Below are 15,713 nucleotides of genomic sequence, written 5' to 3' on the forward strand. Positions count from 1 at the left end.
TTCACTTATTGGCATCTGTAAAGTAAATATGGCTGGACTGAGGGTGCTGTCCTTTGTATGTTTCTCCTATTTATGATATCATGTGATGTTGTGTTATAATAGTAACGAGAAAACAGGTGCCCTAAAATAAGGCCTGACATGTTTCTGTTGTAGGTGTTTGTACTAGACTTGAGGAAGTAGACTGGAAGAGGGAACCATGTGATTAACTACCATCTTAACAGTGCCATTATGGCAGCAGTGGAAAAGAGGAGGAAGTTGCCACAGTGGACCAACAACTCACTGACGGCTTTCTGGGGAGCCTGCTGGGCACTGCCATGGAGTTGAGATGAGATTGACACCAGAAGCTTCACAGGCATGTGTGATGTTCATGGGACAGGGATGTAGAACGTGATGATCACATGTTTGTTCCACTGGGTTGACATCAGGAGCTTCACAGGCATGTGTGATGTTCATAGGAGGGGGTTGTAGAACGTGATGATCACATGTTTGTTCCACTGGGTTGACACCAGGAGCTTCACAGGAATGTGTGATGCCCATGGGACAGGGATGTAGAACGTGATGATCACATGTTTGTTCCACTGGGTTGACACCAGGAGCTTCACAGGAATGTGTGATGTTCATGGGACAGGGATGTAGAACGTGATGATCAAAATGTTTGTTCCACTGGGTTGACATCAGGAGCTTCACAGGCATGTGTGATGCCCATGGGACAGGGATGTAGAACGTGATGATCACATGTTTGTTCCACTGGGTTGACATCAGGAGCTTCACAGGCATGTGTGATGCCCATGGGACAGGAATGTAGAACATGATGATCACATGTTTGTTCCACTGGGTTGACATCAGGAGCTTCACAGGCATGTGTGATGTTCATGGGACAGGGATGTAGAATGTGATGATCACATGTTTATTCCACTGGGTTGACATCAGGAGCTTCACAGGCATGTGTGATGTTCATGGGACAGGGATGTAGAACGTGATGATCACATGTTTGTTTCACTGGGTTGACATCTGCTTTACCCAGACAATGTTGTGTGTGCAAGATGGGATGCTGGAACAACATAATTGACCTTGAAATTGGTGAATGTGAAGGTGGAGCCAGTGTCTTCTCCAGTGCAAGGACACCTCCAGGAATGCCTGTAGTGGCACCCCAAAACAGACTGTCCAAAGGACTGTTGATGCCCTTCCCATAGAACAGCATCCATCACCACCACAGAATCCTTCGAAGTGCTGTTGACACTGTTAGTTGAGTCCCAGGATATAGCAGTCCGACCACCCTGACGACGTACGTCAGCAGAGGTTAGCTAGCTCCAGTACTGGGCTTCCTTTCTTTCCATTCAGTTTTCACAATGGAGCCCCAGTCAGTGTTATATTGACAAGTGCTTAAAGCCTGGCTATGTGTACAAGGAGCGTATGTGAGTGTGTTTGCGTGTGTGAGAGGATGGCATGAGATAGGTCCACTGCCTGAAAGTGGCTTCTTTCATGAGATGCCTATCTCTGAATGTCCTCACTTGCTTCATGAGCAGCTTTCATCATCTTCATCTTCATCTTCCTTAGATATCTTCATTTATTCAAGCATCAGAGAATCTAACAATGTTCTGATTATCATTTACTTTCCTGTTCTATTGCATTCAGAGTTGGCGATCCTCCACACGTTCCCACTGAAAGTGCTAGAAAGTGCTACAGTGCAGAGTTGTCAAACACATGTGCTGTTATTATTACCGAACTGTCTGCCACACTTGATTCTTGAATATATTCTTGAAAGATTTCTTTACTTGATGTAAAAATTAGGTTCCTGGGAACAGATGAGATTGTTCGTGATTGGGTGAGAGGCTTGAGTCAGTTTTCTAAGTTTATGTGACTGACCACTATCTATCACTGTGTACCTTGTTACCTTCCATTCTTGAAGGGATAGAGGTGCTTCTGTCAGCTTAAATTATTGGTTTGAATACAAGAGCCTTCCTTATTTTGATTCTTAATTTATCTTGCACCATACCAGTGCCCTGAGTTGAACAAGTGGTGACCTCACCTTCGTCAGCCAACAGTGATATGACTGAAATACTGGTGCAAGCAAACCCCGCTCACTGACTCATTCACTCACTCACTCATTCCATGGAGGCATCTTCTGCATTTACTGTAGACAATGATACCAGTCCTGCCCATTAAAGAATATATTGTAGGTTATGTCAAGTTACTCTGAAGTTCCAGATAAAACTGTGGACTTTCAAAAATCAGTTTCATAATTTGGAGGTTAAGAAGATTTTGTATTGGAATATATATTTTTCAATTACAGTTATGAATCCCATAGTTCTCATTACAGGTTTGTTTCCTAGCAAGTAGGAATTGTTAAAAACATTATTTCTTGTATCATGTTATTTTCAGCAAATCATAAGTGATTTATCAATTGTAAATATTACAACAAATTGTAAATTCTAATTTAATGTTTATTTTCATTGGAAACAAACACAAATTGATGAACTTATATCATCTGATTTTAAATAGTTTTAAAACTTCAAGTTAACTTTTAATTCTTATGTAACATGATTAGGTGAATATAAATATGTATATGCGAGAATCCTGTTTGAGAATAGTGACAGCCAGATTGCTTTGTAGTTCATGTTATTATCTTTACTAACATTTCCTGTTTTGGATTAGATGTGGTAACTATTGAATTGTAATTTCAAGCTTTTTGGTTCAGATGTCATGCCAAGATACCAAAGTACATTTGTTGCTAGGTGCTGATCGGCTGAAGTGACTGTGTAGCTGGTGATGGATCTGTTACCAGCTGTAGGGGCCTCCCACCAAATAATGAATAGTAAATGTGTTAATTTTACTTTGATATCCGTAGTTTGTGATGTTTGATGTTGCTGCCACCGCTGCCGCCTTTGTGGAACCACTTCTTCTGTTCATGTATTAGTTTACTCAATTACCATGGTAACCCATGCAGTGTTCTTATGTCAGCCTCTGAGAGGTGGCTCACATCACATCTGTTCATTTGTCATCCAGTATGGAGGGTAGGGGTGTCCATGGTGATACAGGTGCAAGTACATTGTTACCAATACCTGTATCTTCATATAACTTGTACTTAATTATTTTCCTTGAAGACCTCCACAAAATCTGCTTGTGATTATAATTTATGAATTGTTTCTCTAGAAATGTCATTTAAAATGAATCTGTTTGGTCCTTTGAACAAGTCATTCATCCTAAGAATATGTTTTATAAGAGAAATACAAAACTGAAATTTTTAAGCTGCCGGTGTCCCTCAAAATATTTCATCTTAAGTGTGAGGCTACTTGCAAGTGCCTAATGCTCAGTTTGGTGTATTACACTTGTTGTATAAAGTGACCAGGGTTAGGGTCGGCCCTTTCATATAACACAGTTCACCATGCATAGTTGCTGCCATTCAGTCTGCCGGGATCCTATCCTTTGGCTTGATAAATTTAGTTCAGCTAAAGTGGTAAATGCTGTTGTGTAGGTGAACTACTCTTTAAAGCATCCAAACTACTCCTTACTCTTTGAGTGAGCACTGCATTGCACTATGCCCCATAGAATGTGGAATGTTCATCCTTCAAATGGCAAACTTCAAAGGTGAGACACAGGAACTTAAATAATTCTTATCTGTCTCTAACCCTCCTGAGTTCACTAGATTTTGCATTTACATGTCCCCTGAGTCTATGGAGAATCGTGCTACATCTGACATCTTAGCCGGTGTCTCAATGCTGTCATTTTTCAAACATTTTCTATGACAACACATGGGCACAACAAGGACAGACTTTTCATATCCACATGAAGGCATCATCACATTCTCACATTTCTGTCCCTGTTCAACACATTCTGCAGCTGTCCATGCACACCAGTTGAACACATTCTGCAGTTGTCCATGCACACCAGTTGAACACATTCTGCAGCTGTCCATACACACTAGTTGAACATATTTTGCAGCTGTCCATGCACACTAGTTGAACATATTCTGCAGCTGTCCATGCACAGAAATTGGACATGTTCTGTGACAGTCCATGTAAAGTAGCTGTTCATGGACAGTAGTGGAACATGTTTAGCAGCTGTCCATATACATTGGGTGAACATGTCCTGGAACTGTCCAGTATTGTAGCCCTCTCTTGCTGTCATCAGTGCCTACTGCTCTGCTCAATTTTAATTTTAATTATTGTAAGTAAATGTTTGAGGGTATTCCACTGTAATTATCATAAGAAACAAGAAGTATGATGTCTGATTTAGTGTGAGAATGAAGATGTTCAAGATGACGTTCACATTTAGCAGTTTCCTTCCTCAGTTAACAAAGTTATGACAAGGAAAGTATTTATTTAAATGTACATGAAGAGAAGTGTTCTCAACATCATAACCGTGGTGCATTTCACTTAGTCATAGATGGGGAAACATGTTCTTTGATTAATGATACATATTGTTTGAGTTGTTTTCATGAAGGTTTATGTTAAAAACTTGTCACTGGGTTGCTGGTGTAAAACTGTGAATGAATGTTTGCCTTTCTGTTTAATCTGTTTTATATTAGTGATAAGCTAGTGTTTCCATCTTCAGGTATCATCTCATTCTCACATTAAGCATTAGGTTGTGATTGTGGTCTGATTGTGCAGGAGATCTGTAGGGTGTCACTGTGTATATACACACAGACTGTACACTGCATCCCACTGTTGGATGCATCTCAGATTTCAAGATGTGTCTTGTACTGTCAGATGCTTCTTACTGTATAATGTCATGTAATGAAGGATACCTCATTAACTGGAGAAGGTGTCTTGTACTGTCAGATGCTTTTCACTGTATGTCATGTAATGAAGGCTGCTTCTTGCACACGGGGATGTGTCCAGTATTGTCTGTTGCATCTCACTGCGGAATCACTCTTGCATTGTATAGTGGGTCTTATATCACATGGTGTGTACACAGAATAGGGTGTGTGGCATGGACACTCTGTTTCATAACAAAGGTGCATTGATAGGTATGGACACACAAGGATGCTGTGTAAATGGTGTGTCATGCTGACTATATGGTAAACTTGCTGTACAGTGCTGCTAGTATTGTACAGTGCATGGTCTGTCATCAATCACTGGACCGGAGTATCCACTCCGTATCATCATCATCATCACATAGGGATCTGACACATTGCTGCTGCTGCAGTGATGGCCGCTGAAGTGTCAGGTATTGGTGTACATATGTCTCACACTTTGTCCATCAGAGACTCATGTTTTGTATCATGTTGAGATGTTTAAAAAAATGGAAAAATTAAAAAGTTAAATAATTACTTGATCACGGATTTGTTTTGCTATAAGACAGTTATTGTGCTCGGAAAAACACCAAGACACACTACACTGATGTTGATGGGGTGCATTAAAGAACACCAGATTTGGGGATGATTGAATACTAACCTCAAAAATTCTTTAAAGTCGCTGTTGATATCGGAAATGTGTCATTGTCCTTATATTATGACTTGCTGCTTGCTAGGGATGTGGTGGGAATGGGTGACATGAGTTAATGCTCTTCTATTACAGTTCTTAAAATTAATCACATGAGCAGCAATTAATCACCTCTATGTGCACAGTTCCAGTCAATTACAATTCCGGTATTTTTTCCTACGGCATTTGACGACGAAACAGTGCAGCAAAAGAAAATTCTTCACGGCAAGTAACATAACAGAAAAATTGAAGTTATGAACCCTATAAAAAAAAATTAACTTAGTCGGGGGGTTGTCCCACGACCTATATAATAGCAAGTTCAAGTTCTCAAGTCATTAATTGTTTATTCCCTATCAATCTACTGTTAAAGAAACACTGAGTCACAATCAATTATTCGAGGTTACTGTATGATATTAATTTATATTCTTTCACAAATGGCATGAGAAATTCTGAATGGCGATAACTGTTAGTTAGTTGTGAGAAAAAATCTATATTTCCATGATTCACATTCCGTCGGGTTATATAAAAACATGATCGGCGGTAGTGAAGGTGAGGTGAAATTGGGTTTAACGTTGTACTTGAGAATATTTCGCTCATATGACGACGTGCATGCGTGTGTATGTGTATGTGTGGCTGGTTTTATAGTGTTTTATATACCTCACTGAGATACCATGCCGCAGTGAAGCATGAATACCCCACTCAGACACATTATACTGACTCCGAGCTGACCAGTCCTTGATGTACCCATTAATGCCGAGAGCCAGGCAGGGACCAACAATTACCATATTTTAACGTCCTTTGGCATGACGCGTTCGGGGATCAAATCCGCGACCTTCCGCTCTCCGGGCGGATGCTCTAACCACTACACCACGGAGGAATTCGCAGCAGTGAAGGGGCTGGAAACATTTGTGAATAGCTAATTAAGTATCATGATTAATTCTGTTTCATTAATTTAACAAACGGCGGAGTAATTTTGTGAAAACCGCTAAAGTATGGCGATAACTGTTCGTTTGCCAGTACAGTTTCCTGAGGATTGTTCTAAAAATATATGGCAAGACGCAGACTTTCAAAAAATAAACAGTGACATCTATTGGCATGTTCTACTGGCTGCTGACTTAAACAGTAACCACATGGTTCATAATCAACTTATGAGGAAGCATATAGCCACCGGTGAAGTAAAAGGACCTGGCAAGACGCAATCTCATGAAGCATGCAGAATTTTTTTGGCGACAATTGAAAGTGTGACTCACTCTCCACCAGTACCATCAAAATGAGAGTACGGGCTGCTTGTCTGACGGAACAGACGTCACCTCCTCACAGATTGGTGTAGGCCCCGAGAAAATGCAGCTTGAGGACATGGCGTAGGTTTCACGGAACAGAAGTCACTTCCTCACAGATAGGTGCAGGCCCCGAGAAACTGCAGCTTGAGGACATGGCGTAGGTTTCACGGAACAGACGTCACTTCCTCACAGATAGGTGCAGGCCCCGAGAAACTGCAGCTTAAGAACATGGCGTAGGTTTCACGGAACAGACGTCACTTCCTCACAGATAGGTGCAGGCCCCGAGAAACTGCAGCTTGAGGACAAGGCGTAGGTTTCACGGAACAGACGTCACTTCCTCACAGATAGGTGCAGGCCCCGAGAAACTGCAGCTTAAGAACATGGCGTAGGTTTCACGGAACAGACGTCACTTCCTCACAGATAGGTGCAGGCCACGAGAAACTGCAGCTTAAGAACATGGCGTAGGTTTCACGGAACAGACGTCACTTCCTCACAGATAGGTGCAGGCCCCGAGAAACTGCAGCTTGAGGACATGGCGTAGGTTTCACGGAACAGACGTCACTTCCTCACAGATAAGTGCAGGCCCCGAGAAACTGCAGCTTGAGGACATGGCGTAGGTTTCACGGAACAGACGTCACTTCCTCACAGTTAGGTGCAGGCCCCGAGAAACTGCAGCTTGAGGACATTGCGTAGGTTTCACGGAACAGACGTCACTTCCTCACAGATAGGTGCAGGCCCCGAGAAACTGCAGCTTGAGGACATGGCGCAGGTTTCACGGAACAGACGTCACTTCCTCACAGATAGGTGCAGGCCCCGAGAAACTGCAGCTTGAGGACATTGCGTAGGTTTCACGGAGGAGACGTCACTTCCTCACAGATAGGTGCAGGCCCCGAGAAACTGCAGCTTGAGGACATGGCGTAGGTTTCACGGAACAGACGTCACTTCCTCACAGATAAGTGCAGGCCCCGAGAAACTGCAGCTTGAGGACATGGCGTAGGTTTCACGGAACAGACGTCACTTCCTCACAGATAGGTGCAGGCCCCGAGAAACTGCAGCTTGAGGACATGGCGTAGGTTTCACGGAACAGACGTCACTTCCTCACAGATTGGTGTAGGCCCGGAGAAAGTGCAGCTTGAGGACATGGCGTAGGTTTCACAGGTCTGATGAAAGTTTTATTGTGTATGGGGACGTAACGAGGCGTGTCAGCAGAGGATCCAAGCAGCTGAAACATTTAGTGATGGTGTCGGGTTGTGTTTCGTATGACTGCAAGTAAGGTCTCATTACAGTACCTTGGACACTTTGGTCAATGGTCAACAGAAAGTACTGGGTTACGAATGCAGCGTTTTGAGAATAGTCAATGATGACAAAATGGACCTTACCATTCTTTGGCCGTCATCGCCATCAAATCATATCCATGGTCAGCAAGGAGATCCAATATGAACCTCATCGAACATCTGTTGGACTAGCGTGGACGCGAAGTTCAAGCAAGAGGTCCTCTTTATCAGACCCTGCAGGAATTGACGAAGCCACTCCATGATGAATGGCGGAGGCTTCCAATTATGTGAATTCGACGCTTGATTAATCATAATCAAAACATCAGATCAACTCTGTGAGTGTTTTGCAGAATTTATGTCCTAAAAATATAAATTGTTGTTAAACAGACTATCATTAAAATGTTGACACAGTTCACTATTTGGTACGAGGGAGGAGAGAAACAGCCAGGTGTACGCGAAGCACGTGCACTGGTGCCGACATAAGTTCTGCAAAAGACTCACAGAGTTGGTCTGTTGTTTTGATTATGATCAGCGTTTCATGAGTTCGATATGTTTAATAGTTTTCCAGTTAGATTGAAATTTATCGGTCCACTTTTGAGCCAAACGGAGTATAATATGCGGGATTTGGGCAGATCAGGGTAAGGGTAAGATAAGATGCATTTCATTTGTCAAACACATTATATATAAAGGTACAGGAAATGACATCATTATTGTTCTTTTAACAACATTGCACGGTTTGCAGACTGGTGATGCAACAATGTCTTTGCGAGCACTTCCAAAATAAGTGGTATCACCAACACAACTGTCGCATGACACATCGCAATATCATGTGTGTCCACCATGGCACATCGCAATACCATGTGTGTCCACCATGGCACATCGCAATACCATGTGTGTCCACCTTGGCACATCGCAATACCATGTGTGTCCACCTTGGGCACATCGCAATACCATGTGTGTCCACCATGGCACATCGCAATACCATGTGTGTCCACCATGGCACATCGCAATACCATGTGTGTCCACCATGGCACATCGCAATACCATGTGTGTCCACCTTGGCACATCGCAATACCATGTGTGTCCACCTTGGCACATCGCAATACCATGTGTGTCAACCTTGGCACATCGCAATACCTTGTGTGTGCACCTTGGCACATCGTAATACCATGTGTGTCCACCTTGGCACATCGCAATATCATGTGTGTCCACCTTGGCACATCGCAATACCATGTGTGTCCACTTTGGTCACATCGCAATACCATGTGTGTCCACCATGGCACATCGCAATACCATGTGTGTCCACCATGGCACATCGCAATACCATGTGTCTCCACCATGACACATCGCAATACCATGTGTGTCCACCATGGCACATCGCAATACCATGTGTGTCCACCATGACACATCGCAATACCATGTGTGTCCACCTTGGCACATCGCAATACCATGTGTGTCCACCTTGGGCACATTGCAATATCATGTGTCTCCACCATGGCACATCGCAATACCATGTGTGTCCACCATGGCACATCGCAATACCATGTGTGTCCACCATGACACATCGCAATACCATGTGTGTCCACCTTGGCACATCGCAATACCATGTGTGTCCACTTTGGTCGCTTTGGTCACATCGCAATACCATGTGTGTCCACCATGGCACATCGCAATACCATGTGTGTCCACCTTGGGCACATCGCAATACCATGTGTCTCCACCATGGCGCATCGCAATGCCATGTGTGTCCACCATGGCACATCGCAATACCATGTGTGTCCACCATGACACATCGCAATACCATGTGTGTCCACCTTGACACATCGCAATACCATGTGTGTCCACCGTGGCACATCGCAATATCATGTGTGTCCACCATGGCACATCGCAAAACCATGTGTGTCCACCTTGGGCACATCGCAATACAATGTGTGTCCACTTTGGGCACATCACAATATCATGTGTGTCCACTTTTGGCACATCGCAATACCATGTGTGTCCACCATGGCACATCGCAATATCATGTGTGTCCACCATGGCACATCACAATACCACGTGTGTCCACCTTGGGCACATCGCAATACCATGTGTGTCCACCTAGGCACATCGCAATACCATGTGTGTCCACCATGGCACATCGTAATACCATGTGTGTCCGCCATGGCACATCGCAATATCATGTGTGTCCACCATGGCACATCACAATACCATGTGTGTCCACCTTGGGCACATCACAATACCATGTGTGTCCACTTTGGGCACATCGCAATACCATGTGTGTCCACCTTGGCACATCGTAATACCATGTGTGTCCACTTTGGGCACATCGCAATACCATGTGTGTCCACCTTGGCACATCGCAATACCATGTGTGTCCACTTTGGGCACATCGCAATACCATGTGTGTCCACCTTGGCACATCGCAATACCATGTGTGTCCACCTAGGCACATCGCAATACCATGTGTGTCCACCTAGGCACATCGCAATACCATGTGTGTCCACCTAGGCACATCGCAATACCATGTGTGTCCACCATGGCACATCGCAATATCATGTGTGTCCACCTAGGCACATCGCAATACCATGTCTGTCCACCATGGCACATCGCAATACCATGTGTGTCCACCTTGGGCAGCTGTGCAAGCTGCAAGTTTGCCAGGCAGTAAAGAATCAAAATCGAAGTTTGTTAAATGCTCCTCATTGCAGATTTTGTTAACACGGATGCAGGTTTGGAAGGAATCAGCTGTTTTACATGGCAAGTTCATCACACGGTTACAAGTCGAGTGTCAGTTGAAGCCACCCACATTGTTCTGACGTGGTGTCATCCCAACCATATGAGGTCTGGCATTGTCCTGTTGGAACGTGAGGCGATTTTGTCCATTGATGACATTACTTGTTCCCTCACATCATAATCCAACTTCCTCCACAGCGATCACGCCCAATTACGCAGGGTTGAGCAATACATTCATAGTTATGGCGACAGATACGAAGCCGACCATCGGAGAAACTGACTTTGAAACTTGATTTATCTGGGAAGACGATGTCTCTCCACTGTCTGGCACCGAAATGACCTCGAGCTGCTGCCAAACGTTGACGTTCAGGCGATATGCAGTGGTTAGGAACTGTCGACGATAGGGTCAATGACATCAGCAGCATCCCGTGTAGTCCTGTCTTTATGACGACACACGAGGCGCTCCCGAGCGTTCCTGTTGTCCGATGATGAGGTTGCAGCTGCCTGGTCGCCTGGTGGACATGGAAGTCACTACCAGCATTACTCCGTGTTCGGCCAGCTTTCAGCAATCCACTCGCTTGGTTCCTGTGGGCCTTGATCATTGTGAGATTGTATGTGCGAATGTTGTCAGATCTACCGATGTCGATATTAGTTTCTTTATTCCAGGAGTATACATTTAAGGGCGTGTCACGACACCTGGTGTCCGATCTACCGATGTCGATATTAGTTTCTTTATTCCAGGAGTATACATTTAAGGTCGTCACGACACCTGGTGTCAGATCTACCGATGTCGATATTAGTTTATTTATTCCAGGAGTATACATTTAAGGGCGTGTCACGACACCTGGTGTCAGATCTACCGATGTCGATATTAGTTTCTTTATTCCAGTAGTACACAACACACTGACACGTTTCAATTCAAATTTCAAATTTTACCCCGACCACATTCACGTGCATATAATGAAAAACGCTGGCAGGTAATCGGCATGTATGCACGAATTTCATAAAACGTTGTTAATGTAATAATCATTTCCTAAATCCGTATACAATCATGAAACTTGGTCCCAAAATAATATCTCACCTCAAAATGAAATACCCACCCAATCCCACCCTTTAAAAAATAGTGAATAGTACGCTTGTCTGTCGGCCACAGATCATTACATGTTGTGTCTAAAGTCGGCGTTGTCTGTTGCGTAAATGTGAACTGTGACTCAAACTGGTGAGATTTCATTTGATGTCAACCGTTTACGATGGTTCAAAAATTCAAATACACATATTTCAAATTCTGTCAAGGGGGGCAACTCTTGTTGTGTTATACGTTGAAACGTGTGCTGCACGCTCATTAAGCCGCTGGCAGAAGACAAACACGCATGCGTCATTAAGTGGGTCAGTTTACATAAACACTCGACCGGTACCTCTCACGCCTAGATTTATCTACAAAGATTCATGCTGGTTTATTATTTCTTATTTACACTGTGTACCCAAATAAAGTTGTTTAACAAACGATCGGTATTTCGATGTCAATTTCGCTATTTTACGAGGGTAGACGACTTGCTGGTAGAACAACCAGGTGTGCGAGTTAACGTGTGAAATTGAAATATCACTACGCACGCTTGTTGATTACCCGGCTGTTCTACCAGCAAGTTGTCTACCCTCGTTAAAAATAGCGGAAAGCGACAACAAAATAATGATCGTTTGTTAAACAACTTATTTTAATCGGATGTCTAAAATTATAAGACAAATCATTAGAGTTGGTCTGTCGATTTCATGTGACTGTGCAAAATTTGGTTTTGTTGAAATTATTAGATTTTGTGTTAGTGAGCAATTCACCGATTTCAAATGAAATAAAACGGACTCTCACCGCCTGTTGATATCATCCAAGTTTCATGTCCCCAGTGTCAGCGTGTCAACGCTGGCCGGTAATGTCGCAAAATACAAAAACACTGTTGTAATATTAGTCCATGTATGCATTGCAAAGACACGACTACTTTGAAATCAATAAATGTTTCTGTGGCTAGTGTTCGTTTGAGATGGTAGTAACTTAATAAATACAGTTGAAGCTGTCTAAACTGGCACTCGTCGGGACTAAAGAAATAATCCGGTTTAGACAGCATGCCAGATTGTACAGATGACACGGTAACCTCCGACTAGAAGTGAACCAGTTTTGTGAGTCTCATACACATTGGTCTATCACAATAAAACATGTCAACTCACTCAGATTAAAATGTTTTTGTCAGCAACCATGTCGTTTCAACGCAAGATTAACTGGTGACAATACACATCCAGCCGAATCCTCGCCATGCGCCGGATTAGACAGCGCTGATTACAGCATAAACCCACATTCGGGCGGCTCATTTCATGCCGAGATCCAGAATAGACAACTGCCGGATTGCAGAGCTTTTAAATTATGATAATTGCACTAGCCACGGACGGGACTGGGTTTTTATACCGGTGTTGACAACTTGCCGGATTGCACAACTGCCGGTTTTGACAGCTTCCACTGTAGTCAACAATGGGTTCTCTCCAGTCTTTACTAAATCCAGTCCAGGGTATAGCTTTGACACATACTTCCTTGTCACACATGATGAACAGTGTGCGACAGTTGAGGTGACTGCCACACCATGTGAGAGTCTAACTACCATTGCCAGAGGGTATGTGGGAGTAGAGGTGACTGCCACACCATGTGAGAGTCTAACTACCATTGCCACATGGTGTGTGAGAGTAGAGGTGACTGCCACACCATGTGAGAGTCTTACTACCATTGCCACAGGGTATGTGGGAGTAGAGGTGACTTCACACTATGTGAGAGTCTAACTACTATTGCCACACGGTGTGTGAGAATAGAGGTGACTGCCCCACTGTGTGAGAGTCTAACTACCATTGCCACACGGTGTGTGAGAGTAGAGGTGACTGCCACACTATGTGAGAGTCTAACTACCATTGCCACATGGTGTGTGAGAGTGGAGGTGACTGCCACACTATGTGAGAGTCTAACTACCATTGCCACACAGTGTGTGAGAGTGGAGGTGACTGCCACACTATGTGAGAGTTGAACTACCATTGCCACACACTGTGTGAGAGTAGAGGTGCATGCCACACTGTGTGAGAGTGTAACTACTATTTCCACACAGTGTGTGAGAGTAGAGGTGCATGCCACACTATGTGAGAGTGTAACTACTATTTCCACACAGTGTGTGAGAGTAGAGGTGACTGTCACACTGTGTGAGAGTCTAACTAACATTGCCACATGGTGTGTGAGAGTGGAGGTGACTGCCACACTATGTGAGAGTCTCACTACCATTGCCACACAGTGCGTGAGAGTAGAGATGACTTCCACACTGTGTGAGAGTCTAACTACCATTGCCACACGGTATGTGAGAGTAGAGGTGACTGCCACACTGTGTGAGAGTCTAACTAACATTGCCACACGGTGTGTGAGAGTAGAGGTGACCTCCACACTATGTTAGAGTCAAACTGCCATTGCCACACAGTGTGGTTCTGGACACGTCCAAAATTCTTCCAAGCCCTGCGGACAAACATGTAGATAACCCGGAATTTCAGAGCTCTAATGAACTACACGATACTGAAACAGGCCAAATGTTCAAATATGTACATGCAATTGTGTGACAACTGATATGCTTGTGGAATATCAAAATGAAAAATGAGACTCAATAAATATTTGATATCGGGATCTATTTTTAGCAAAACTAGAAAATATATATATAACAACATTGTAAAAATAGTTACCCTTAGATAAAACTAGCATCCTACCTCAGGTATAAGGCCTGCCAACGTATTATGTACTGAATACCGCCGGGGACAGGTATAAGGCCTTCCACTATATTGTGTACTGAATACCACCGGGGACAGGTATAAGGCCTGCCAACATATTTTATACTGAATACTGCCGGGGACAGGTATAAGGCCTGCCAACATATTGTATACTGAATACTGCCTGGGGCAGGTATAAGGCCTGCCAACATATTGTATACTGAATACCACCGGGGACAGGTATCCAGCCTGCCAACATATTGTGTACTGAATACCGCCGGGAACAGGTATAAGGCCTGCCAACATATTGTGTACTGAATACTGCCGGGGACAGGTATAAGGCCTGCCAACATATTGTATAATGAATACCACCGGGGACAGGTATCCGGCCTGCCAACATATTGTGTACTGAATACCACCGGGGACAGGTATCCGGCCTGCCAACATACTGAATACTGAATACTGCCGGGGACAGGTATAAGGCCTGCCAACATATTGTATACTGAATACTGCCGGGGACAGGTATAAGGCCTGCCAACATATTGTGTACTGAATACCGCTGGGGACAGGTATAAGGCCTGCCAACATATTGTGTACTGAATACCACCGGGAACAGGTATAAGGCCTGCCGACATATTGTATACTGAATACCGCCGGGGACAGGTATCCGGCCTGCCAACGTATTGTATACTGAATACTGCCGGGGACAGGTATAAGGCCTGCCAACATATTGTGTACTGAATACCGCTGGGGACAGGTATCCGCCCTGTCAACATATTGTATACTGAATACTGCCGGGGACAGGTATAAGGCCTGCCAACATATTGTGTACTGAATACCGCCGGGGACAGGTATCCGGCCTGCCAACGTATTGTATACTGAATACTGCCGGGGACAGGTATAAGGCCTGCCAACATATTGTGTACTGAATACCGCTGGGGACAGGTATCCGGCCTGCCAACATATTGTATACTGAATACTGCCGGGGACAGGTATAAGGCCTGCCAACATATTGTGTACTGAATACCACCGGGAACAGGTACATAAGGCCTGCCAACATATTGTATACCGAATACCGCCGGGGACAGGTATAAGGCCTGCCAACATATTGTGTACTGAATACCGCCGGTGACAGGTATAAGGCCTGCCAACATATTGTGTACTGAATACCGCCGGGGACAGGTATCCGGCCTGCCAACATATTGTGTACTGAATACCACCGGCGACAGGTA

At 44.1% G+C, this 15,713-nt stretch overlaps 1 protein-coding gene across 2 annotated transcripts in view; it reads left to right on the forward strand.

The window, feature by feature from the left end:
* Positions 1-5,272, forward strand: part of LOC124253787 (F-box-like/WD repeat-containing protein TBL1XR1) — a 70,698-nt gene extending 65,426 nt beyond the window's left edge. For both annotated transcript variants that reach the window (XM_046687634.1, XM_046687635.1), the window contains one exon: positions 154-5,272. In XM_046687634.1, the coding sequence (XP_046543590.1) occupies positions 154-180 (27 nt within the window). In that variant the 3' untranslated portion in view covers positions 181-5,272. The remainder of the gene's footprint in view (positions 1-153) is intronic.
* Positions 5,273-15,713: the final 10,441 nt, after the last annotated feature.

The sequence above is a fragment of the Haliotis rubra genome, unplaced genomic scaffold, assembly GCF_003918875.1.
Source record: "Haliotis rubra isolate DU_JTF1 unplaced genomic scaffold, ASM391887v1 Scf551, whole genome shotgun sequence".
NCBI classification, from domain to species: Eukaryota; Metazoa; Mollusca; class Gastropoda; order Lepetellida; family Haliotidae; genus Haliotis; species Haliotis rubra.